At 29.3% G+C, this 25,760-nt stretch overlaps 1 protein-coding gene across 1 annotated transcript in view; it reads left to right on the plus strand.

The window, feature by feature from the left end:
• The window catches only part of LOC105258812, an 87,006-nt gene that overhangs the window by 29,605 nt on the left and 31,641 nt on the right, over nucleotides 1-25,760 (plus strand). The window contains exon 3 of the mRNA XM_011270323.2: nucleotides 23,567-23,778. Coding sequence (XP_011268625.1) covers nucleotides 23,567-23,778 — 212 coding nt within the window. The remainder of the gene's footprint in view (nucleotides 1-23,566; nucleotides 23,779-25,760) is intronic.

Raw genomic sequence — 25,760 nt, forward strand, 5'->3', positions numbered from 1 at the left:
TGTCAAAGCTGAGCGGATTCTGGAGCTGCGTAAAGTAGATACAGCTTCGAGCGCTATTCGCATCGGATGCTTCTTTTCGCTTTACCTATTTGACATTCTTTCACATACATATATACACACATACACATATGCCCATATATTTACCTATACATATATTTATATATTTTCTCATAAAAATTTATTCTATAAATATTATGAATTTCTATAAAATTTATTCTATATATATTATATTTTTATTCTAAATATTGGACTAATAAAAAAAACGATAACCATATATGTGTTATTTCAATAATGACAAGAATAATAATAATAAATTTTTATAAAATAAATGACAAATTATTTGATAATTGTATCAATTAATCGTTTATGAATATTGCTCATAATTAATTTAAAAAAAGAGACTTTATATACATGAGATTTCCCGAGATATATATTTCATGGGATCATTCTCCTGTCATGTGCAGCCTTGGAATTATTTGATATCTATAAAAAATAGTTTGAATAAAATCTTTTTCTTTCCTCGATAAGATTTTACTAAGCTATTTCGTTTATATAATATATGAATTTGTAAATAAAACAAGTTTACAATTTATTTCTACTACTTCAATGTTATATAAAATAAAAATTATGAAAAAGAACAATGTAATTACGGACATTATTTGAATGTATAAAAGATTCTTGCGATTATATTGTATTAAATATTTTAATAACACACATCTTTTATCAAAATTTTAAATTTCTATTATAAATTAATAATGATAAATAAATCTGTTTTTATTGTAAATAATTTTACGTAATTATAATATTGTCAATAAATAATTAATAATTGCTCACAATTATTTTACGTTTATGACTCGCAAAAATTCATTTATATATATAAAAGAGCTTCATAAAATTTTATCGAAAATTCAAGTATACTTATCTTGCTTATCTCTCAAATATTGTAATAACAATGATAAATTGGCGTTGGCAATCTAGACACACGATATGATATGACGATACATCATAGTTTACCACTCAAAGGATTAATGCATTTAAATTACGTTCTAGTATGCACAGATATACTGCTGCATATCGATATGAGCATTAAAAGTGGAATCAGGCTGCATTTGTATTCACCATATTATGTTTTATGAATTCGATAACATCATTCGTAAATAAAACGATGATACACTTGCCATTCAATCACTTGCAATAAAATTTATAAGAACATTTATTTTTTTGCATCAATATCAATCATGTTATTAATAGAATTTTAATCATTTTGCATATTTTCAATCCCGTTTTAAAGATATATTTCATAGTAATCAAAATTGTGCATGTTTCAAAGATTTAATAAAAAATATTTATTTGCACAAAATAAATTAATAACTATATTAGGTAAAAAGAAATATATATATATATATATATATATATATATATATATATACATTATGTTTTGCATGTTGATGTATATTTATTCGAAATATACACATTAAAATTGCTATGAAAAATTAATATTCTTTTAAATGTATTTCAAATATGTGAGTTTTATATAAGAACGCTATAGCACTTTATATGTAAAACGTATATAAACAGATATGAATAAAAATGTGTGAAAAATATTCTAAACATCTGCATCGTATAAAATATGCGCCGAAAAATGCAAAATTTCGCGCACGCTGTTTTATTAAAAATATAACTCTTACCCTTTTTAATACAGAAAAACTTTATTTTTTAGCTGTGGAGATGCAACAGATAAAATCGAAGTTGCATTATTGTAAAATTATTGAAGGAAAACATTTGCTGTGTCTTATATTGTATTATTCCTAATATATTTTATTTCTATTGTTACATTGATTTCTCTCTTGTTAAAAATTAAAAAAATATGAATATGAATATATATTTAGTCAAATATATTCATATACATATCATATTCTTATTTCATCAAATGAAAAATATTTAACATACTTTATGATTCATATTAAATTATTTTAAATTAATTATATATATATATATATATATATATATATATATATATATAAATGATTATCATTTCAAAATTTTAAAATGATCATTTTTATTTGTTAATAGTACAATTAATGATAGCCGATTGAATGTCAAACATATACATAACTCTTAAAATGTTATATGTAATGTGAAGAAATATAAAAAATTGATATTTCAAACAGTCTCGAAGTTGTTGCTCGTAACAATTTTCACGATGACAAATGGACAACTCACTCCCTTGTTCAAGTCTGAAAATATTGCACAGCTTGGAATAAAACGTTTATTCTTAAAAAATAGATTCTATAAATCTACACGGGAAAAACTAGCCGCGCGATAAAAAGGGGAGTAGAAAAGCTAAAAAAGAATAAAACGCAGCTGTGTCAGTCTTTGGAGAAATTTGGTGAAATGCTCTTAAACATCACACCATGCACAACGCGCTGCCACAGTAAAGTCTTTATTGCTATTTGAAGTTGAACCTTTGAGATCATTATTTTTCGGGAAGTGCATCTATATGACCTCCTATATATGCGCAGCGATATTTTCTCTGGATTCTTCATTAGAAAGGATCCGTAAAAAAAGATCCACGATTGCGCACCGTCTGTTGCCAAATCAGCCTTCAACGGAATCTTTATACACTCTCAGTTCGACAAAGCAACGATTACGTCTATTCGAATACATGCCCTGACGGCCACGATCCAATTATCGGCCTGTAAGTTTCAATCAGTTCGAGTAGAAAGTATCCACATCCGACAGTTTCGATCAGCATCCCGTGAGGAAAAGTTTTGAACGTGAAATTTCCGATTCGATCCTAACTTGGACATTCGAAAGAGTGTATAACTAAGTCTATCTTTTTAAAATTAAACATGGTTAGGTGTGAGTACATAGTGATTGTGAAAAAGAAAGAAAAAAAGCAGAAATTTGAAAAAAAAGTACTTGAAACTTTGAATCAAAAAGAATCATCAGCTCATACTATTGTATTTCTAGCAAGAATATGCACAATATACATACAGTTTCATGTATAACTGATAGTTTTCAAAAGAAGATAACAAGTTCCTTCACTTCCATCATATATGAATAAATGGTTGAATAAATAGTTTGCACATTGTTCGCGTCGTAGCACGATTATATCATTTCCTGGATATTGCGAGTTGATAGCGTCAGTGGGAAAACGTATTTTCCTCGAGGAACGTAATGGTGAGAACTACAAATCGTTACGATATATGGCTCTCGTGATGTTTGAGATGTCGTTGCGCGTATGTGAGCGGATAAAGTTCTACAAAGCCGACGTCTCCGTTTAGCGGAAATGGTGTTCAAACCTCCATTTCCCGAAACAACGCACGTAAAAGGACTTTTGGCAACAAAGTTGAGAACTATTTTTGTGACACTTGCATTTAAATTCACGTTCATGTTCGTTGATTGTATTTGGAAATACATATATGTATAATAAACTTTTATTGACAAATTTCACATACATTTTATGAGTAATGGCGTCTGTTTATTTTTTAAAAAATTTCATTTTCTTTTTAAGCCAGAAAGAGAGAGAGAGAGAGAGAGAGAGACAGAGAGAGAAGGAAAGACATTCTCACATACAGTGACTGCATTAATAAGAAAAGTTTCTTAAAGTATAAATTATTTTTTATAGTGCAAAGTAATTTTTATCATATCATATGTAATTAAAAATTAAATTCTCATGCGGATTAAATTGCAGTTAAATTATAAGACATTTAACGACTCGTAAAACGGTACAAGAACTGTTAAAAGAATAAAACGATGTCAAACTAAGAAGTTATCTCCTAAAAACATGATGTAAGTACCGGAAATAGTTGGAGTATAAAAACTTCGTTCAATAACCAACCTCGAAGTAAATGACAGCTATATATTAATCATTAAAGATTCCATTTAAACGTTTTTATCGATTGCAAAAACTATTTTCACCAACTAATATTACTAATTAACTATTTTCACCAAACATTTATTTACAAATTAATATCAAAGGGCCTAGAGGGATAAGCATGTAAAAGTTGCCCCCGCACATATCAAGTCCAAGATTGGCATCATGGATTGGCACCTATGTGTAAAAAAATCCTGTAAATATCAACCTTAAAATTGCATTTTTGTAGTTATGGAGAGGGAAAGCAAAATAAAAAGAGTGATTTTTCTCGAAAACGGGTGAACCAATTTTGATGAAAAAAATATATGTTACGAACATCAACAAGACTATTTTGAGAATAAATTTTAAAAAAAATTCTGACAAAAAATACGTGTAAAAAAAATGTTTTAATATTTCAAAATTATTTTTTGAAGTTACGTTTTAGAGATACATCTTCAATTTTTTTTAAAAAAAAAAGATGCTAACGAAAAAGATGCTAACACAGCAAATCTCATAGCGTTAGAGTTCATCCAAAGTGATGGAAATTCTTTCTATAAAATGTGATTCGACATTTTTTTTGGTTTCAGACTTAGCATCTTTTTCGGATTCAGGAGGTGCCAATGGTGACATATGATTACAGACTAAAATTAGTTTAATATAATGTCAACCGGTCAGTCGAGATCGATATGCGTGGCTGGAGTGAGAGTGTGATGTGAAAACGTGGTGCATGCATGATTTTCATCATTTTTCCATGAAGTACCTTTATGAAAAATTTGGAAAAAATAGATGTTAAAGCAGACATTTTAAGATTTTTTTTAAAAAAAAATTGAAGGTGTATCTCTAAAACATAATCTCAAAAAAAATTTTGAAATATTCGAAAATTTTTTTTACTTGTATTTTTTGTCAGAATTTTTTTTTAAATTTATTCTCAAAATAGTCTTGCTGACGTTCATAACATATATTTTTTTTATCAAAATTGATTTAACCGTTTTCGAGAAAAATCACTTTTTTATTTTGATTTCCCTGTCCATAACTTCTACAAAAATACAATTTTAAGGTTGATATTTACAGGATTTTTTAGACACATAAATACCAATCTATGATGCCAATCTCGACTTGATATGTGCAGGGGCAACTTTTACATGCTTATTCCTCTAGGCCCTTTGCTCTTGGAGTTCTTTTCATATAGGAATCTTCTAAATTCCAAATAATTATTAGAACTAAAGTAACTACAGAGTTTTAAGTCCTATTAATGCTGTATGAGTTTCGAAATATGTATATGTTGCAAAAATAATAAGCAATATATACGGTTTACAACAAATATTAAACATGACAGTTCGACAAATATTAATTATTATTAAGCATTTTGGTAATTTACTTTATCTCGGACAAAGTTTCTACATATTTATTGTTAATTTACAGCTATATTTGTAATAAATTACATCAAATAGAAGGTTCAATTTAATGGAAAATGTATGCAATTGGAAATTTATTTAAATCAGCAATTGATTATCTTATTGATCTTGCTTCTATATAGATAGTATTAGATTTAGTTTATTCTATCTGATTATAAGATAATATTTTTATTTTTCTGTATTTTTTTGTTGTATATATATATATATATATATATATATATATATATATATATAGCAAAAAAATATGTGTATGTGTATGTGTGTGTAGCAAAAATACAGAAAACTAAACATTGAATAAAGATATTATCTCAGATAGAATAAGGATATTGTCTATATGAAAGCAAGATCAATAAGCTATATATATAATCTATTGCTCTCTCTCTCTCTCTCTCTCTCTCTCTCTCTCTCTCTCTCTCTAAATATAAATATAAATATAAATACATATATATATATATATATATTTATATTTATATATACATATTTTTATATATTTTTATATATACATACATGTAGAACGCGAGAATTATTATTATTATTATAATTTTTTCAATCTGACATATTTATGAACAATAATTTGTGAATATTTTTTGTAATAGATATGTAATTCGTTTCAAACTTTTCTTCCTTTTTTCTTCTTTTTCGTTTTTTTAATTATTCTTATTTTCAAACATAAGCTTCAATTTTCTATAAATTCATATATTCATCTTAAAGAGGATGAGTATGCTTGAGACTCACTTACATAATCACGCATTTCCATATTGCCACTTAGGTAAGGCATCTAACCTAACCATTGCCATACAGCGCACAAATTTCATTTCACATTTTTGTTTTTTTCATTCGAGATTTGTTTCCATTTGTGTGATCGAAAGTAAGTAAAAAAATATCTGAAACTTCTCGGTATTAATAGATTTCCGATTGGCAAAGATATTTCGCAACGATCTATTAATAGCAACATATTTTTAAAGTGGAAAGAATTGATAAAGATATTTATAAAACAGGAGCATTAATTTTCTTTTATCTTTTGGTATGCGCGAGGAAATAAAAGTTTAGTTTGTGTTGTTACACTCGAATAAAAGCAAAATCAGAGCATTGTCTTCGTTATTCACGCAATAATAGCATTTCATGTGTTGATTGGTGGAGGAAAGGAAGCAGCAACATGTATATCCATGATATTATAATAACACGAAAATCAGTTGCTAAGATAAGTGCCGGAATAACATTGCGGAAATAACAGCGAGTATATATTGAGGGCGACAAAAGAGAAAATAGAGGTGTGATATTGGATAGTTGTGATATTGGAGTATCCTCGAGAGATGATTTTTAATATTCACAGATACTGTTGCGTGTGTTGATTTTCTCGCTTTCAGTACATTCAGTCGTTCGCTGGAGAGTTTCGATGTGTGTATTTCTCGAAAACCTGGCTCTTTGCATACTTTAACACGATTTGAGCTGTTGACTGAAGAGGACATTTTATGGGTGCACTAACCCTTAACGTCAATGCACTTCTCAGTACTAGATCTTACGCATTGTTGAGTTACAGGCTGAAACGCATTGAATGGATATCTTGAATGAGAATTTTCCCGAAATACTCGATCCTTAATCGATGATGGGAAATCGAGTACCATATCAGAGATTGTATACAACTAAATGTTTTAGTTATTTTTTATTTAAAGCTCTCTTTTGTTTCCTTTTCAGTTCTCTTTCTTTCTTTTTTCGATGTTTCTAAAAATAGAATAGAAAAAAACATACATACCTCTAAAAATTTTTTAATTTTTAAAACTAATCTTTTTCTAATATTATCTTCAGTATTTTACCATTTCATCCATACTCATTTTACTATTACATCTATACATACACACATACTTCAGCATGGAACAAGAAATAATTAACACGATAATTAACTCTTTGAAAGTTAGATACAATTTAAAAAAAATTTGCAGTCTCAGATATTATTAACATGTCTCTTTCAATTAAGAATTCAGAATTCTCTTTTAAATGTATAATTATCATTATTGATCCACTCAGCAAAAGTCATTAAAGCGTCACATACAAATCGCGACAGTCGACCGAGGATTATTAATCCTAATTCGCAATTCGCACGATTGTAATTTCAAAATTTACATTCGAACATAAATTGATTCACGCAATTACAATTAATGTTTCTTCAATTTGTTTCCAGAAATGCTTTTCAATATTTCAATAACAAATGTTGCAGATAGATCGCCTGTGAATGCAATAACCTGATACGCATTGTGCGAGCAAGTCGACCCTATGAATAGAGTTTAGAAAGTACTGTTTTAGTTTGAGAGTAACTCCATGCGGGGTCCAAGCGAACGCAACATCGGCGAGTGTCATTGTTTTCGATCCCGGGACAAAAAGCACTCGATATGCGAACAGCTTCTGGAGTAGTCTAGAGTCTAGACGGAAGTGTCAATGCATAAAGCCATTGTACATTATGGGGTCATAAAGAATTTAGAACTACGAAAAGAAATCTAAAACTGCAAAGGAAATCAGCAAAGAGAGAAAAGAAGAAGAGAAAATGTCTATCTTGCAACATATACTTCTTCTCTAAACTCGTAGCCTCCAACGAAAACATGCTGTATCGCGAAATAAAGTTTTGCGATATGAATTGCCACGTAATTTCGCGAGCATTATTATGTTTGTCGCAAATATTGTATCAATCTCTCTGACGGGAAGATGCACTCCAATCCTAATGCAAAAACGTGCACAGCGCGAGAAGCTTAATGGATCGATCACCGCCCGTCAGGAATATATAATAGACTCAGCCGCGGCGTGAAGTTGTGAATTACTTTATCGGAAAAGATAAAAAGTCGGGTCGTGAAAGATTAATCGGCGTGCCGGCGACACGCTCCTTCATCAAGCGTGTGTACCCATCTTTGTGTATTCATCTCTGAAAACTGTCACCAATCGCGCGCTCGTCCTTATGCGCGCGTATTTGCTATTCAAATGAGCGGAGGGACGTGTCGATAGAAGTCCTTAAGTGCATAAACGACGAGCAGCGTGGAAGAGGCTCGGCTCAGTTCGGTCGAGGCGATAAAGCGACGGTCGACCACAAATTACGAAGACGGAGACGCAGTTTCGCGAGGCCGTGCTGCCTGATAATCGAGAGCGTCAATAAAGCGGCTCCGCCAACAATTAATTATGGATCCTATCGACGTACCGCGCACGTAACTATCGTTACTATCATTAGACCGCCGTTAAATCGGAATGAGATCGAGTGAGGCATCCGAGATATGCGGGGTACGCTTATGCAAAGAGAGCTGCGATATTTTCGCGACTGGAGAAAAATCACGGCACCGCAGTCGAGACGTTTCGCTTTAAGGAAACTTTTATCTACGTCAGTTTCTTTTTTTCCGTTGGATTGATTGCGAGACGTTGTCTCACCGATCGATTCTTGTTACGAACTCGTTTTATGTTTAATCCATTTTATCGTATAATTTAATATCATATTACCGAGATGATGTCGTTTGTAAGAAATCATTACTGGTTTAAGTTTTATATGTTTTTCAGGAGGATTATAAAATAAAAACATCAATTCTCTTATACATTTAAAGATATAAACGTCCGTGCAATCATTTCGATGTGTCAAAGCGATCTGAAGCGTCACCGATTCGAATTCATTTACACTCGTGCTCGAGAAATAAAAGAACGTTTTTAAAAGAGAGAACTATGACGGCTTTAATAATTCAAATAATAACATGAGATACAAGGAATAATTAATAAAAATTGCCGTCGTAAGGATAATGTATATACAAAACACCAGAAAGAAGGAGAGATAGAGAGAGGAAGAAATCTATTTTTAAAAGGAATCTTTTTCACATTACATAATATATGAAATTATTCATTAATTTAATAATTTCTAAGCTTTACGCTACTGAAATTTGTTATTTCCACACATTTGCTGCAAACATTTGTTAATCAATTTAAAAGATAAATAATTACCGTGTGGCAGTTTTGATCTAGTTTGTAAATACATGTGTGCATGTATATGTATGTCAGGCATGCGTAAAATTAATCCATAAATTTACTCGCCTGGCAAATCTCGCAAAGCATAGCTTCGCTATAAAAAGCACTTGTGAATGATTAATCTGATCGCGTTTGGAACTAAATTACCTTATTAATACCGTATTAAAAGGCGTATAAAATCCTGACAGCAAGAAAGTGCACTTAAACTTTGTACAGCCCGTTTAAGAATTAACAATCGGGAAATCATTAAGGCCGGAATTTCGCGCTCGATATTCCGGCGAAATTATTCTCACGGCCCTCCGAAAAGCGATGTAATACAGCGTAAAGCGTTTAAATATGCGATTTACACGCTTCTCGCTTTATTCTCTGATGCAAATAAGACAACTTACACACACACGTGCACAAGAGCAAAAGTTCCCCTCTGTTGCAAATTATGACACCGTTTAATACGCGCGGCACATACCGTGCGGATGCGAGCGTGTTCGCGGATTACACGCTCCGATACTTGGTAACAAACTGTGCCGAATTCGCGTGTGACAACGATATTCACCGCGGCGTAATAAAGCACGGGTTGCGGCTTCGATATACCGTGAAATTCAGGCTGGCGCTCGCGCCAGGTGTGCTACTTCCGTTTATCTTACACATTGATTTGTTTCCGCGGTGGCTTAAGCATGCGACCCCGAGCGAACGTACTCTGCGCGCTCAGGAAATTTCGACGCGCTAAAAAGCTTACCGCCGTAAGCTCGCCTCGAAGAGTTTCGAACCGAGTTTCTCGAACTGTTTAAGATAGTAGCGCGGTAGTGGTGATCGAAGTGACTCCGGGATCCACCCTCTTCTGCAAGGGATAGAAAGAGAGTCGGAATTTTGAGGGACCGTGCTTACTTCGTTAAAGTTACGCCCGCGGCAGACTTCTCGAGATCTTTGCGCGAGTTCGTTTAAAGACTTTCGTTACTGATTGGTGAGAATGTTAGATTCGCGGACTTATCCAGGATGATTTGAAGTAATTGGCGAAGGCAGTGTACTTGAAAACTTTAGGGAAAATCAGATAAATCAGAGAAAGATTTCGGATTTTATATCAGAAAATAATTTTATATTGATAATTTCAAATAAAATGTCTCTATCTCTACAGGGGAATTTATCCATAATATTTTATATTATTCATAAAATTATGTACGTATGTAATGTATAACGTGTTTTCGCACATTTAAAATGTATTAGATTTAAAATGTATTATTATATGATTCACGTATTTTGCATTTACGCATACGCTATGTATATTTTACAATATGGCTTAATAATTAATTATTTAAAAAAATTTTTTTAAGAATGATAAAAAAATTAAATGATATAATAGAGAAAATTTGTCTTTTATTCTTTTAAATATTTGATCATATTTTTTAAAATAGGTCCATTTCTCTTTTATGTGTACGAGTCGCATGTGGTTAATGCCGTGGGATTAAGTAACAATGAAAAAAAGCTCAGTTTTAGTGAGACTTTTATGTAATTATTTTAAAATTAATGCAAATTCCTCAACTGTAAAATCTGAATTTACGTAACTGCGAACTGCGGAATTCGCAAATGCGATATTAAGCGAAAACTTTTTCTCGGTTCTCGTTGCAGTTACCTTACGCGATAATCATAATGGATATAAAGGTTTCTTTTGTCGGTATGTGTGCGCGATATAATTTTATTTTTATCAATGTTATAAATTAAAATTTTACCTCTCCGTTATAATTCTTTGAATGCGTTAAATTTTACGTCATGCACGTTTGTGACACGTACTATTTAATCTGGTTAAACATGAACATTTGTGCCATCCATTGAGCACACACATACATGGCAGGAAAATATTTCTCTCGAAATATTAAAGATTGAAAACTTTTTTTTTTAATATAAAACTTGTTAAATATCAAAAGAAATATTTCAAAATGTTAAACAGTGGAACGATGAAATTAAAAAAGTAATTGATCACTCGAGATTAATATCTTTTAAATAACGACTCGTACAATCAAAGTCCAACATCTAAAACTGAATATCCCATGGCTTGTTGCACGGCTGAGCCTCTAGCGAAATTTTGAAGCTCAATGCATGGCTGAAAAGCAAATTAATCGCCGTAACTGTAACCGATGCTCGTTTGGCCGCTGGCTAAATTTACCACGATTTATTCGCATTCGAGCGCGCGCTTTCTCGCAGCACGAGTAGCGCAATTTCGTGACACTAAATAAGCTCTAGTAAAAGAAAATCAAGACTATACATCATACATGTCGCTAAATATACTTGCACGAGCCAACAAGAAGCGAGATCCGGGTGTGTTTCATACTCTATATATCCGAGACCATCTGCACGCTCGTCTGGTGGGAGTATCTTTCTCCTTTTCTCCTTTTAGTCATTTCTGGATTCTCGCACTTCTACGAGAAATGTCCACACACAGAAATAGTATATTTAAGTGAAATAGAATTAGCGCGTATAACATGTCAAATAAGTTTAACGATTTAAAGGATACAAAGAAAACGAACGACACAACGAAAAGAGCATGATATAAATGTGTCAGGTTAAAAAAAGTTATGTATAAATATAAATATAAATATAAATATATATATATATATATATCTGATATATATATATATATATATATATATATATATATATATATTGATGACTTTGTGTTCTATTTGTTAAATGTGTCATAAAATGTAGAGCCCCGAGGCGTGTTTCCTCTCGCAAAACCGCCTCTATCCCGTTGTAAAAATATCGCTTTTCCCATTTCTGATTTATTTTTTATAAATTAATGCATTGCAATGAATAATTAGTTACGGGTTTGTAAACTATTGCATTTTGTACATTATTGCAGTATTGTAAACTATTATTTTAGATTTTAAAAACATATTATATATTGTACTATATAATTGATCTTGATAATTGTATTAACATATCGCAATATTAAAATTTGTAAAAAGAGCCCTATCTAATAACCGTATCTTAAAAAAAAAACATAAAGTCGATTATTATAAAATAATTTGAAGTTGCTTCTTTCCCATGATGTCAATTAAATTTTGATATGCATTCTATATTTTTTCGTATAAATAAAGAAGATCATTGAACGAAAATTATGTAATTTGACAGCTTGAATGCGTAGTATATTTAAAAAATTAATATAGAATGTGGATAATTTTATTTGTTTGATGCGAATTTACTGCTTTTGAAGAACGAAAAAAATTGTAATATACTTCTTTCGAGTTTGTAATATATTGAAAAATTATCGTTACAGAGATTGTATATTTTCGCATTATTTTTAATGTCAAACGTGGGATTAGGATTCACTCGTGATGTGTTGCTTTCTTTCTTTCGCTATTGGTAGAAAATGAATAAATATTAAATTAATAAACAATTAAAAAGATTATTTAAAGATTATTTAAACAGAAACAAGTATTTTATTGAAAATATTTTTTTAAGAGATAAAGGAACTTGAATAAATATTTGATATTATGATTGATAACAAATAATACAAAATAATATAAAATCTATTAGAGATGTTTATAAATTATCCAATATTTACAAAACCTTTATACTATCTTTATATAAGAAATACAGTTCTTCCCAAGCGCCATTAATTATACTACTATTAGCAACTAGAAGAAACGGCAGATATATAAAAAAGGTCATAAACGCGGTTTGTCTACCTCGAAATGGAAATTCGAGATAAATTATTTTGCAGTTTGGAAGTGCTTTGTGACTTTTATAAAATTATATACCCGCTTTTCAGTAAAAATAGTACGTTTATTGTACGGTGACGATTTGCAATTATATATAGCTTTCCACAGTCAGTTGTCAGTTCAATCAGCATAAATCTCTATCCATCTTAATTTCAGTGTAAATACATCTACAATCCTCTCACTCGGAAAGCATCGCAGAATACTCTACGTCTAGTGGATTAGTATCTTAAGAGTAGAATCGATTGGCACTCACCGATGGATTACGAAAATTTCAAAATAAAGAATATTTCATCAAAATTCTTTTTTTTAAGCAATTAAAGTGCTGTTTTAAAAGCAATTAAAATGTTTAAACATTTGCATTTCAGTAATATTAAGTGAACCAATAGCCATTATTTTAACAACTGAATACAGCTTTTATAAAACTATTTCTTTGTGTTAGCTACACAGAATTACAAAAGCTTTTAGAGGCGGGAAGTACATGCACAAATTTATCTCGGAACAGTCGAAATTGTATTCAAAATAGAAAACAATGGAATAATGATCGTTTTATGTATTAGTTTCCAATCCGATATGGCATCTCCAATTATCCTCTGCAAATTGACGTGCAAAATATCATAACACCTTAATTGTTTTTCATTTTTAGCTCAATTACGATCAACTTCCGCCAATACAATTGCGCATCTTTATATGACGTGAAACTTTTACAATTATATATTGTAAATGCCGAGACTGTTTATACTAATGTAACTGAAACTGTAGAATTATTCGATTGATAGAACAGAGAACTTTCCAGATGCTCTTAGCTTGATAAAATCTAAATTCAAATAGTTTATTTTGAAAATTATTAAATCTAAACTATTTCCAGAAAGAATTATAAACACACTTATAAATATATAATTAATAACACACACAGTTACATATATTTACAAGATGCATACATATGCATATACACGAACCGCTTTTTCACGTTTAAAAATAAAACATCAAATTACAAGAGAATCTCACCATTTGTAATTGTCCTGTAAACAATGTAAATACATTTTTAAAAATAATCTTATTCAGATCTTCTTGAATATATCTTGCTATTTTCAATATTGTACTTTTTCTGACATGAATATAGTTTAACTTTTTTTATTATTGTGAAAAAAATATTAAATTTTCTACAATTTTTTAATTATACGAATTTATGAAACTCTTGTGCAAAACAAAAACAAAGTTATTTTGTTTCCAGTTCTAATAGTTTTACGTTTTAATTACGTTTAAATTATTTTTATGTGTTTTTATGAAGTATACAGAATGTTGCGGTCAGAGTTAGAATCGTTACTTCAAAAAAGTAACGCGTTACCGTTACCGTTATTTTTCGTGAAAAATAACTCGTTACCGTTACTTTTTATAATACAAAAATTAAAATAATTTATTTTAAAATATAATAATTATTTTATAGTATTTATTATAGTTGATTTTAAAATATAATTATTACTTTTATAGTCGATAATTATAAATTATTCCATCATTGATGTTCTTCATATTCAATTTTTCATTTATTGTAATTTAGAAATTTTAGATTTATGAATACAGAGAAAAACATCATGCATGTATATAATTTTCCAAAATATTTGCAAATTGTTTTGTAATAAGAACAGATTTTTCAATTACTAAGGGGATACTATCCAGAATCACAAAATTAAAGTAACGATAAAAGTAACAGTTAAATTCGTTGCCGTTACTGTAAAAATATAACGACGTTACCGTTACCGTCACAGACAGATAAAAGTAACGGTTACCAAAAAAAAGTAACGGTAACGGTAACGATGTTACAAGTAACGCGTTACTTCCCAACTCTAGTTGCGGTATACCATCCGCCTTTCCTGAGCATTGCCACATTTGTATTTTTTATTATACATTATAATAATAACAGTAAATATCAGAATGTTCATGCATAATATATTTAATTATAGAACAAATTTAAATGATCGCGAATATTTATGCGCACAAATGAGATATGATAAAACAAATATTCGGAACGATTTTAATATTTTAGCCTAGCTTAACCAGTATTGAAAGAAAGTTGAAATTAGTACGAAAGATGCACATTAAGTGGAAATTTAGGGAAATTACAGTTGCTTAATCACGTAAATTTTCAAAGTTTCAAAGTACATGCAAGTATTAAATCGTAATTAACGAATTTCGCAGTGGGGAAAAATTTTTACTTCCCTCTTGCAACCTGTAAAAAACTCGTCAAGGGATCAGATCTCATTCCTGTTTACCAAGATTTAAATCTTGACTGAAAACGAATGTTATTTATTTACATGTTTAATATGCACATATAAACATAGAAAGTCTTAAAATATATATTTTTAGGAAGTGCTAATGCTATATTCTTTCGTGTTTTTTTTCTTAATATATTGTAGAATTTTTATAGTTGAATAAAATCGTTTGGAATTGAGAAATTATGCATTTTGAAATTAAACGCGTCATTAACCGAAATATATAGGAAAGCAGAAAGAACATGACTGCTCTTGTTTTTCGTAAAAATAAGTCCATTTAGCCACATAATTACATAATTCATGAGAGTGACCATAGTTCGCGAACTGACATCAAACTTTTCCGGATACGTCTAATTCCGCGCAGCACGAGGACATCACGTTATTCCGGCTGTGTCACTTGCGGCTAACGCACCGTAGCCGCGAAGTGGTATGCGCGAGCTTAACGTCGTAATTTAACGTGCCGTGTTTCGCGAGGAAATGCATGCAATTCTCCGCGGCCGACGCTTTTAACGAAGTCGGCTAGTAATTAATCGGAAAACGCGGCGTAATCACGGTTACGTCAAGAGACGCAATCATTGAAATTGCGTTTACATAGAAGATAATTATAATTGCTTTATACTACGTTGCTTTCTGTTGTATGATTAGTGACAGATGTTCAACCGAATAAATAGATTGAAATAAAAACGAAGAAAACTACTCTTTGAATTTATTTTGTTTAATAATTTTAAATTAATTGAAAGATGTCGCTAACACGAACGTCTCATGAGAATTTTTTTTCTTTCACTTTTTAAAAATATTTTTTCACATTTTATATATTTCTTTATTAAATTATTATATTGTACAAATAAACTGTAATATAAAGTAAGTTAAATAAACTTGTTTCATGAAAGTTTGGAATAATCGTGATAAAGAAACTACCTGAATCAATAAAACATTAGAGATTCCTTATTTTCGAGAAAAATCTCGAAAACAAGGAATTATAGAAGAGAAATAAAAAATACGTGCTACTAACTAATTCGGAACATGAAAAATTTGAATCACACAACTCCTAAATTGACTATATAAAGTTGCACAAGTTCACGTTCCCATATACGCGTAAAAAGTTGGTGCAAGTTTCATTTAGAAGTTAGCTCAGAGAGATAGTCTTTAAACTTTAAATGATTAAACGTTAAAATACAGATTAAACAATTTTCAAGAAAATTAAACAATTTTCTTCGCGCATTTTTATAATGTCACAAATCTCGATAATTTAAAAAATACAATTATCCAAGAAAATTATACATTTTTATTTTGTACATTATAAGAACTAATAATAATTTATAAATGAAATAAAATATATTTCTTGATAAAGACTTGTTTAAAACAATAAATATCTATTTATAAACATTTAAGAACTGGGAGAAATACACAAACTTAGACTGAAAATTAATTACTGATTGAATACACAGTGATAGCGATTATTGATAAATTTAAATTTCTGTTTATGAAAATCAACGCAAAGGAAGTTCTTTCTGCTCGAAACAAATAGGAATAATTGACTGTGATTGATTGTATTATTAACATAATTGGGAAAAAGGTGTTTGAAAATCTTATTTTTTGGCCTATAATTTTTTATAATTTTGATGTGAATGTTCAATAGAATCAATAAGATTTCAAATATTTTCGAAGGTTTCAATCGTCCGTTGTACTTTCCTTCTTCGTCTTCAAATGGATAAATCATCTTTCTTTTGTATCTAAAAAAAGAGATATGTATAATCGATAAAAAAGAAATCGTCCATGGTTTTGTTAAATATTTATCTAACATTGTTTTATTAAAAATACGTGGCACGTAACCTTTCGAAAATAATAAAACTTTCGTGATGTCCTTAAACTTTTGCTATTTGTTTTTGCTGGCCTCCCGGGGTTTATCCCCATGTATTTCGCAGCAATGTGATGCTTGAGATTTAAAGTTGAACGTGAAGAGAAAGCAAATGAAAAAACAAAAAACCAAAAAAAAGAGTATGGTATGCGGCATAGTATGATCGAATTAATAAACGAAACTCACCTCTCTTATTTGCCGCACTTGTATTTATCAGAGTACAGGCCAATTTTATTGCGGCTTCGTTATATTGAAGACCGTTTGCTCGCTCGTCGAGAACCGCGCATTAGAGACGAACGATTCATTTCATTCTCCCGCAAAGCGAGGAAATAGCGGTTAATATAACCCAGCAGGTATTGAAAGTAACGGCCTCTGCTTATAAAAAGTTACTACGAAGGATAATGTGCCCCACGAGTATAACGTAGCGATGAAATTGAAACCTTTCACCAATCGTTAATTGAAATCATCGTGAAAAATAATCGCAGGAAGCACAGAGTTTTCTCGTTTTTGCTCTGCAACATCTAAAACGTTGCGCATTATTATTTAATAATTTTATCTTATTAAATATGTGTCCGATAAATAATCATAAACATGTCTGTATAATGAATTTTAATTATTTCAATTCGAAGTATGTTTAAAGGAGAGATGGAGAACAATTAAAATTATTTTTAAAAATATTTATTCAGAAATAAACTGAACATTAATAAATCAGAAATAACACACTATTCTCTCTTTCTTCATTTTTAAATGGACAAATGGTTAATTAACATAATTATATATTATTCGAAATAGAAAAGTTGAAATTTAAAAACTTTTCGAAAAAATGATTGTTCTACACAACGTCATATGACTATCATACACACATATATACATAATTAAAGCTCTTCTCTAGGATATGGTAATTAATTAATAAATTTAACGTACAATTTAAATATTCCTCGTCAAAGATAATTTGAAAAATTATTCACAATTATTATCATACATTCTTTTTATATATATTAAACTTTAGAAAAATAAAAATTTAGGAAAAAAATAGTAATATAATATATAATTTGATATGTAAATCTTATAAATTCTAAGCAAGATTAAAAAATTAAAAACCTTATGCAGCTTATCATGGAAAAATGGCGATAATGGAATAGTTTTTCTTTTTCTCTGTAAAATCTAAAATAGAGAAAATTATTTTCTTTAGTAAATGCATTATTTATCAATTATTATTCATTGAACAATTTCTCATTGATTATATATAATTATGTATACAAGAGGTATACGCTTATATTAAATTATTATAATTGTACAATGTATATATGCATACATAATGTGTATCTATATATTGTTTCATGTTCGATTATAATAACTAGAGTTCCGATTATAATCTCTCATTATTATTACTCAACATGAAATAAAATTTATTTTATAGAATGTATTCACACCCTTATATTTACATACTTCACACGTGATTGTATAAAAATTTATAATGTTTAAAATAATTTAAACTTAAATAATTTTTACAAATTTACTTTTATTATCTCTCTCCCTCCCTCCCTCCCTTCCCCCCCCTTTCTACACACACACACACACACACACACACACACACGTGTATATATATATATATATATATATATATATATATATATATATATATAATATAATATAATGTAACATGCATATGACATTATTAAATTTGTTATTATATAAGATAATATGTACTTTATATTTATCTTCTATTTTCTTATACATTTTGTAATATTTTATAATATTTTTGCAATTTAAAATTACAATTTATTTCTTTCTTAAACAAAGCATTTCAATTTTTCAATATACTTGCAAGTTATATATATGAGAAAGAAATAGAGAGAGAAGTTGTTGATATATATTTCTCGATTTGTTATAATATTATTCATGTTTTACATCTCGCTTTCTGGCGTCATTTTTACCTTCAAAATATATTTATTCTGCTCGATTTTACGAGAAGTATAAATATCAATGTCGTTAAATTCTAACTTTGAAATGTTTCTTTGAGTGAATTTTATTTTATATAAAAGGTAGAAATATATATAAAAATATTCTATTAACAAGATATCTCTGATTTTCATTACGTGCGTAATATATGAATACATATATGAAAAAAAATATATTTTATCTCAATTATATCTTTTTATGAATTTTGTTGTTCACTCTCTTTCATCAACAATTTAATTAATGCCCTTTATTGAAGTGTTTAACTTTATTAATCGAAGAGAATATTATCAAAACAAGATACACTCATTTTTAACAAAAGGCTAAATTAATAATATTCGAATACGCATATTTTTTCTAATAAATAATTCTATTTCAAAGTTTTAATTATAATTTAGTTAGTAATTAAATACTTATATATATATATATATATATATATATATATATATATAATATATTTATTATGTAATATGTAGATAAAATATAGTATAATATCATATTGTAATCCCTCCAATTTTTCCAGATATATAATAAATAAAAATACTCGGTTCTTTTTAGACATAGTATCAAAAATTTTTGTCCGGATTTTATTATTTCACATTTTTAATATTGAAAGTATGTTTTTATTTTTATCAATCAAGCTTGTATGTTCTTGTTTTCTATTAATCAGATCATCATATATGTATATTTCTTACGATCCAAATACTTTTAGTGTGATAAATACTATATTAAATAATGTATAACGCATCGATATGATGTATTAATATTATATAATCTTTTCGCTCAAAAAAAATGTAATAAAAGAATATATACGTATATATGAATGATGATTACATACATATGTATATGTATATACATATTCATATATTCATACATGCATATTTACTATTATTTTCATGAATAGATTTTTAGAAAATCCCGGATATTATATGCAATAATCTCTTCCAAGATCATACAAGAAGATTGACTAGTATATTAAGCATTATATCTGATGTACGATGTACATTATATATCATTTTTGAAAATTTATGAGGAAATCTATAGTATCATACATTAACCGAGCTACTTTACTGCGATAAAAAAGAAAAAAAAAGGAATCGCTTTACTTAAATATTTTCTTAGCATTATCGACCGTCTTCTATAAGTTGACTGTCATATTTGCAAGAAACTTGATTTTTCGTTGTCGATAATATAATAGTGTCCTCATTTATTCTTATCTTCCATAAAAATAAAAAATTTTATCAGTACTAATGATAGATGAGATTGCGCCGAAGGTAGTACTTTTCTTTGACGTAAATTTCACAAAATCTTTTCGGGCAACCAAGCGGGTTTCAGGTCACCGAATACGCCTTCATCTTGAGTGAAAAACGGGTCAAGAAGGACTAGCAGATCAAAGGACACGAGCACAAAGCTAATATCTCAAATGTATATCACGCGCGTTGCTCATGCCTCCGGCGAACAGTAACGTTTCTAGGAAATCGCGTACGGAAATTTCATCGTCACGAAATGCGAACAATATTCTCAGACATCCCCATGTAATCGGAACAAGGACCTTCAACCATGCTGAAATGTGCGCATCTAGTCTTACATTTATGTATAATTAATTATACATTTCATAAATTCATAATCACGCACCGTTGAGAAACGATCATAGTAAGTAACTATGTAAATTCTTGAACAATTAATCAATGGTAATTAGTGCTTGGTTGTATAGTTCCAAACTTTGACATCCGATATTTCGACTTGAAATTCATGGTAAATTAGTAGGATCTGAAAGGATTGTTGAAATTTAACTATAAGTTATTAATTATTAAGTTATAAATTATAAGTTATTAATTAATTATTACACAAAAAGATTTCGAAAACCGAATTTTCTATCCCAAAATTTATCCTCGTATTGATTTAAAGAAAAAAAAATAACAAGTTGAATTGCTACAATTTTCGATTTATTTCGCGCTCTTTCATCGATTTCTTTTTTATACTATTTTTATAGTTTATGTTGGAAGTTGGCACAATTCCAAACATCAGATTTCACATTTAAACTTTTTACATTTGGTGTTATCCTCTTTACAATTTCATAGCGTTTTAGCTTTTTGACGTTATATTTTATTTACTTTTATTCGGGTGAAATAATGGCCAGACCATCAAGGCGCATGTGATCGTTAACGGCGCAGCTTGTCAACAAAGGTCGCCGACCGGACGACTTCCTCGTGAGCATCTTCTAACGAATTCACCCCGCCGGTCATACTATATCGCCGAAGCCAGCGGTAAACGTGGAGTCTGAAAAATAGGCGTTAAATCAAAGCAGTCGTTACGAGGTCGAACGAGGTTTAACGGTTGCCCGCTCAAAGCCTCGGCGCCGCGCCGGAGGGATTCTCGTTAAGAGGCTTTCTGCTGGACTTTAACCACCCTCGTGCCGCGATCGTCCCTACACAAACATTTGTACGCGTGGGATATAGATTTTTTACTTGGTATCTTCTTTGCGGAAGCAAAATAAATGACTTTGCGGAAATCCGCGTGGTATGGACAGATAACTACCTTTCTGCATCCAATTTTCCTTTAACCATCGGGAAAAATAAAATTATTTCGATAAGACATAACGCGTCCAATGTAACGTAGCCACAAGAGCCATCACGCATGACCGGCAATATTCCGTAAATTTTCATGGATGAAAAGTGATGCATATAGTGGAAGGTACTTTTTAGCCACGTCACCAGTTTGCAAGCATCTTCAACATATTGAAACGCTTGCACGTCAGAATCGATAGACATGGGTATGAAATATGATGTAAAAAAAATTTTTTTGCATCTGCATTACTTATTTCCAGTTCAAATGGTAAAAATGCAGGAAAACAGTATATATCGGTTCTTCTTGTTGTGTGTGTATAATTAATACGCACGCTATAGATATCGCATATGTATATTTTATGAATTTCAAATATTATATCACAAACAGTATTGAAATTCATAAAATATGTTAATGAAGTGCGCATTATATTTTATATCATAATATTTTCTCTTAAATGACATGAAAATAAATTTGTTGCATACAAAAACTTTCAAAATGACGTTTTAATATGAATACAGATATACAACATTTACAATATAATATGCATTGCACAAGAATATTTTATTTCTTTTTCGATATTTTATACTATAGCTAGAAATAAAAATTTTTAACCATTAAACATGTTACAGAAACGTAAGAGAAATATAACATAGCTACATTTTTTGTTAAATATAAATGTTCAAGTAAATATAATTATAATAATAATTATGTAACTAGACATTTGAAGAAAAGAAAATTCAATATCTTCATTTATTTATAGAATTATAAATATATAATAATTATTTCTCAAAAATATATTAATAAGATCTTTTTTGTTGATTGTACAATTCAATTAAAACTTGTGATATTATAATATTATGTTGAAACAATTGATATTTTTTTTCGACCAAGGAAATTATTATTGTTCTTCTTGCAATATTTTCTTACATGTATGTTTGTATAAAATATAATTCTATATATTTACAATTACATTGCTTTAAAATGGACATTATAAACATTTCTATTACATTATTTAGATGCTACTGATATATGTGAAAATTATTATCATTTAATTTATGTGCTACTGATATATATGTGAGAATTATTATCATTTAATGAAATTTTATGATTAGATGCTGCATTAAAGCTGAAAAATCAGAAAGATATAAAACTAAGAGTTTGACTCATATTTATGCACAGACGAGCTCATATTATAACGAAGTTCGACCTCGTAAAAGCCAACGTGATTTAATGCCAATTTCTCGGCGCATCTAATGGCGGTTACCATCGGATAGCCGATGACCTCCGGCACCGAAAACTCGGCCGGCTTTAGCATCCGTACGATAAGAGACTAGGCTCGTTACATTTCACGCAAAATTGCGTGTATATGATAGCTATGTTGTTACTGTCGTCCATCACTTAACGGAAATAATATTCGTAAAATACATATTTCGGTATAATGCTAATGTCATTAATTAGTCTGTGACCTGTATGAGAGAAAGACTATAATTATACTAATTTGAAATTTAACAGGAGAACTAAAATAACAGTAACAGTCACACAGGAGAAATTACGTCATTGTTACATCAACGAAAATTGCTCAAATGAACATTGGATATCGTCTCCGTTCAGGCAAATATCAAGTTGATTATATAAATCATGTTAATGTAACCGGAAATTTTATCAATATATAATAGTTATAATTGTTGAATTAATTATTTCTCAAATTAATTATATAATTTATTCAAATACACCAATAGTACTTGTTTAAATCAAGTTAATTTTTTCTTTGATGTGAATAGAGTTTCTCTCCTATATTTTGACATTTATTTATATCATTATTGTAATATTATAGCTTTTTATTATTTTTTTATTCATAAGTTATATGTTCGTAAATTTGCATAAGTACAAAAATTATCGAAAGTTTGGCTATAATATAATTAATAATTAATTTGTTTCAGAATATCCAGTGGCGGTTACGGCGGAAATAGTCGATGTTAATATAAATGTTAACATAAACTCGGTGGACGGCACAACAGGGAGACCGTTAGACGTCGACCTACCACCAACTTTGCCAATGACTTTCGGCACAGAAAACTCAACATCAGTTTCGGCGCAATCAGGATCCACAGCCTTGATGCCCTGCGTTGTCCACAATTTAGGAGAGGGCACGGTGAGACTTAATTATCAGAACACATTTAACCCATTGATTATCGTGTGATGTACAATAAGTAGTTACATTCCATTATTGATTATTTTACAAATGCCAATCAAAATTGTCACTTTTTCAAAAGTAATATAAATAAGCAAAGAAATTTCTATGTTTTCCATAATAAATACATAAATTGTATGTATATCTAATCTGAAAATTTAGTTGAAATTTTATATGGATTTATTATTACGGCTTAAATTTTTTCATTGCAATAAGAAAAAAGAGAATTTACATTTAAAACAGTATTAATCATCATAAGCTTTAATCGATGGATTAATAGTCTTCAAATAGAGTACAACCATATGGTTACCAATATTCTATAATAAGCACAACGAGGTTTCTCTACAACTAGCATTATCACTGCGAAATTCAGATTATACCTATTAGTTAAATTCGATTTTATTTGTATCAGTATTATCATATATGATAAGGGAAATTGAGTTTTCTTTTAAAGTATAATGAATAATGCGAACATATAACACTAATCAACGAAAGTTTTCATTGAAAATATTATTTACAAATAATATGTAATTTAATATATATCATAAAACTGTATATGATAATAAATAGTACGGCAATAGAAAGTGGCGCAGGTTAAATTTAATATTAAATACAATCTAAGAATTCTTTGCTTTCTGCGCGAATTATTGATATGATTTACTTAAAACTTAAAATATTAAATGAGCGTAATTTTTTTCTTCTCTCTTATTTTTCTCTCATCAAAACATCAGTAAAGTGCTCAGTAAGTGCTTGTGATAATCGATCGATGCTTTTTCGTGAATAAATATTATTCTCAATGTTCGACGTGATGTTAGATTGACATTGTCGTGTAGCACTTTTATCATTTAAGATTTTTTTCTTGAAAATGGCTGATATTGCACATAATTAACGAAAGAATATAAATATACTATCAATAATACATGTATCAAAATTATTGTAGTAAATTCGTTAAATAAGGAAAATCAATCGATAGATTACTTCAATGCGCACCATTACTTGTTTCTTTTTTTAGTTGACCCCGAGAGACAAAACAGCGTTACGCTTATTTGCACCTTAATTACGTATGCAGGACGAACCGGAGCAACGTTCTTGCAATTGTACAAAGTAAAAGCATTAGTGTCATCTAATTTCGACGCGGCAAAATAAAAGCGAGGGTAAACAAGATTTTGTCGGTCTAAAGAATTTTCAACTTCAACGCTCTTTTCACAAATCTTGATAATACGATAATAATTTTTCTTTCTCGATGATACTGACAAACAAGATTTACAGTATGCAATAGATAATAGCTCCGTAGAGAGAGTTTATGAAAAATTAAACAACTCCGCCAATATGAGATGTGCATAAGTTATGAGATTTGTCGATTTTTGCCAATGCCAGGGGAAATGATATACATTATTTATTCTTTTATTTCTCCACATTCTTCTTTTTTACACTCATTATTCTTATCACACTTCTTTTTCTCGGTCTACTTAATTATTTATCTACATACATATTGCTATTTCTCACAATCATCCTTCCATTAGATGCAATATTCTTGCAAATTATAAAAATATATAAAAGTATTATGGTTATCTTATAAAACAACATAAAATAAAAATATGAAAAATAACGTTAAAATATAAAATTACATTAATAATATAATAATATAAAAGTGATATCAATAATAATAAATAATAATTAATGTATCATAAAGATTACACATTATGATTTCATTTATGTGCATGTGCAAAATATTTTAATACATAATATATTCACTTTCTCCCTCTATTTTAAATTAAATAAAGTGATTTTAAATATAATAATTCAATATTTTGTAATATGATACACAATGTGTGTAAAATTGAAAGGTACAATTTAATCATACTTAAATAAGTCATATTTAAAATATTTTATATGCAATCTTACATTTTATATATCATACATGCATTAAATTAGAAACACGT

Source organism: Camponotus floridanus, unplaced genomic scaffold (genome assembly GCF_003227725.1).
Source record: "Camponotus floridanus strain SB8 unplaced genomic scaffold, Cflo_v7.5 scaffold104, whole genome shotgun sequence".
NCBI classification, from domain to species: domain Eukaryota; kingdom Metazoa; phylum Arthropoda; class Insecta; order Hymenoptera; family Formicidae; genus Camponotus; species Camponotus floridanus.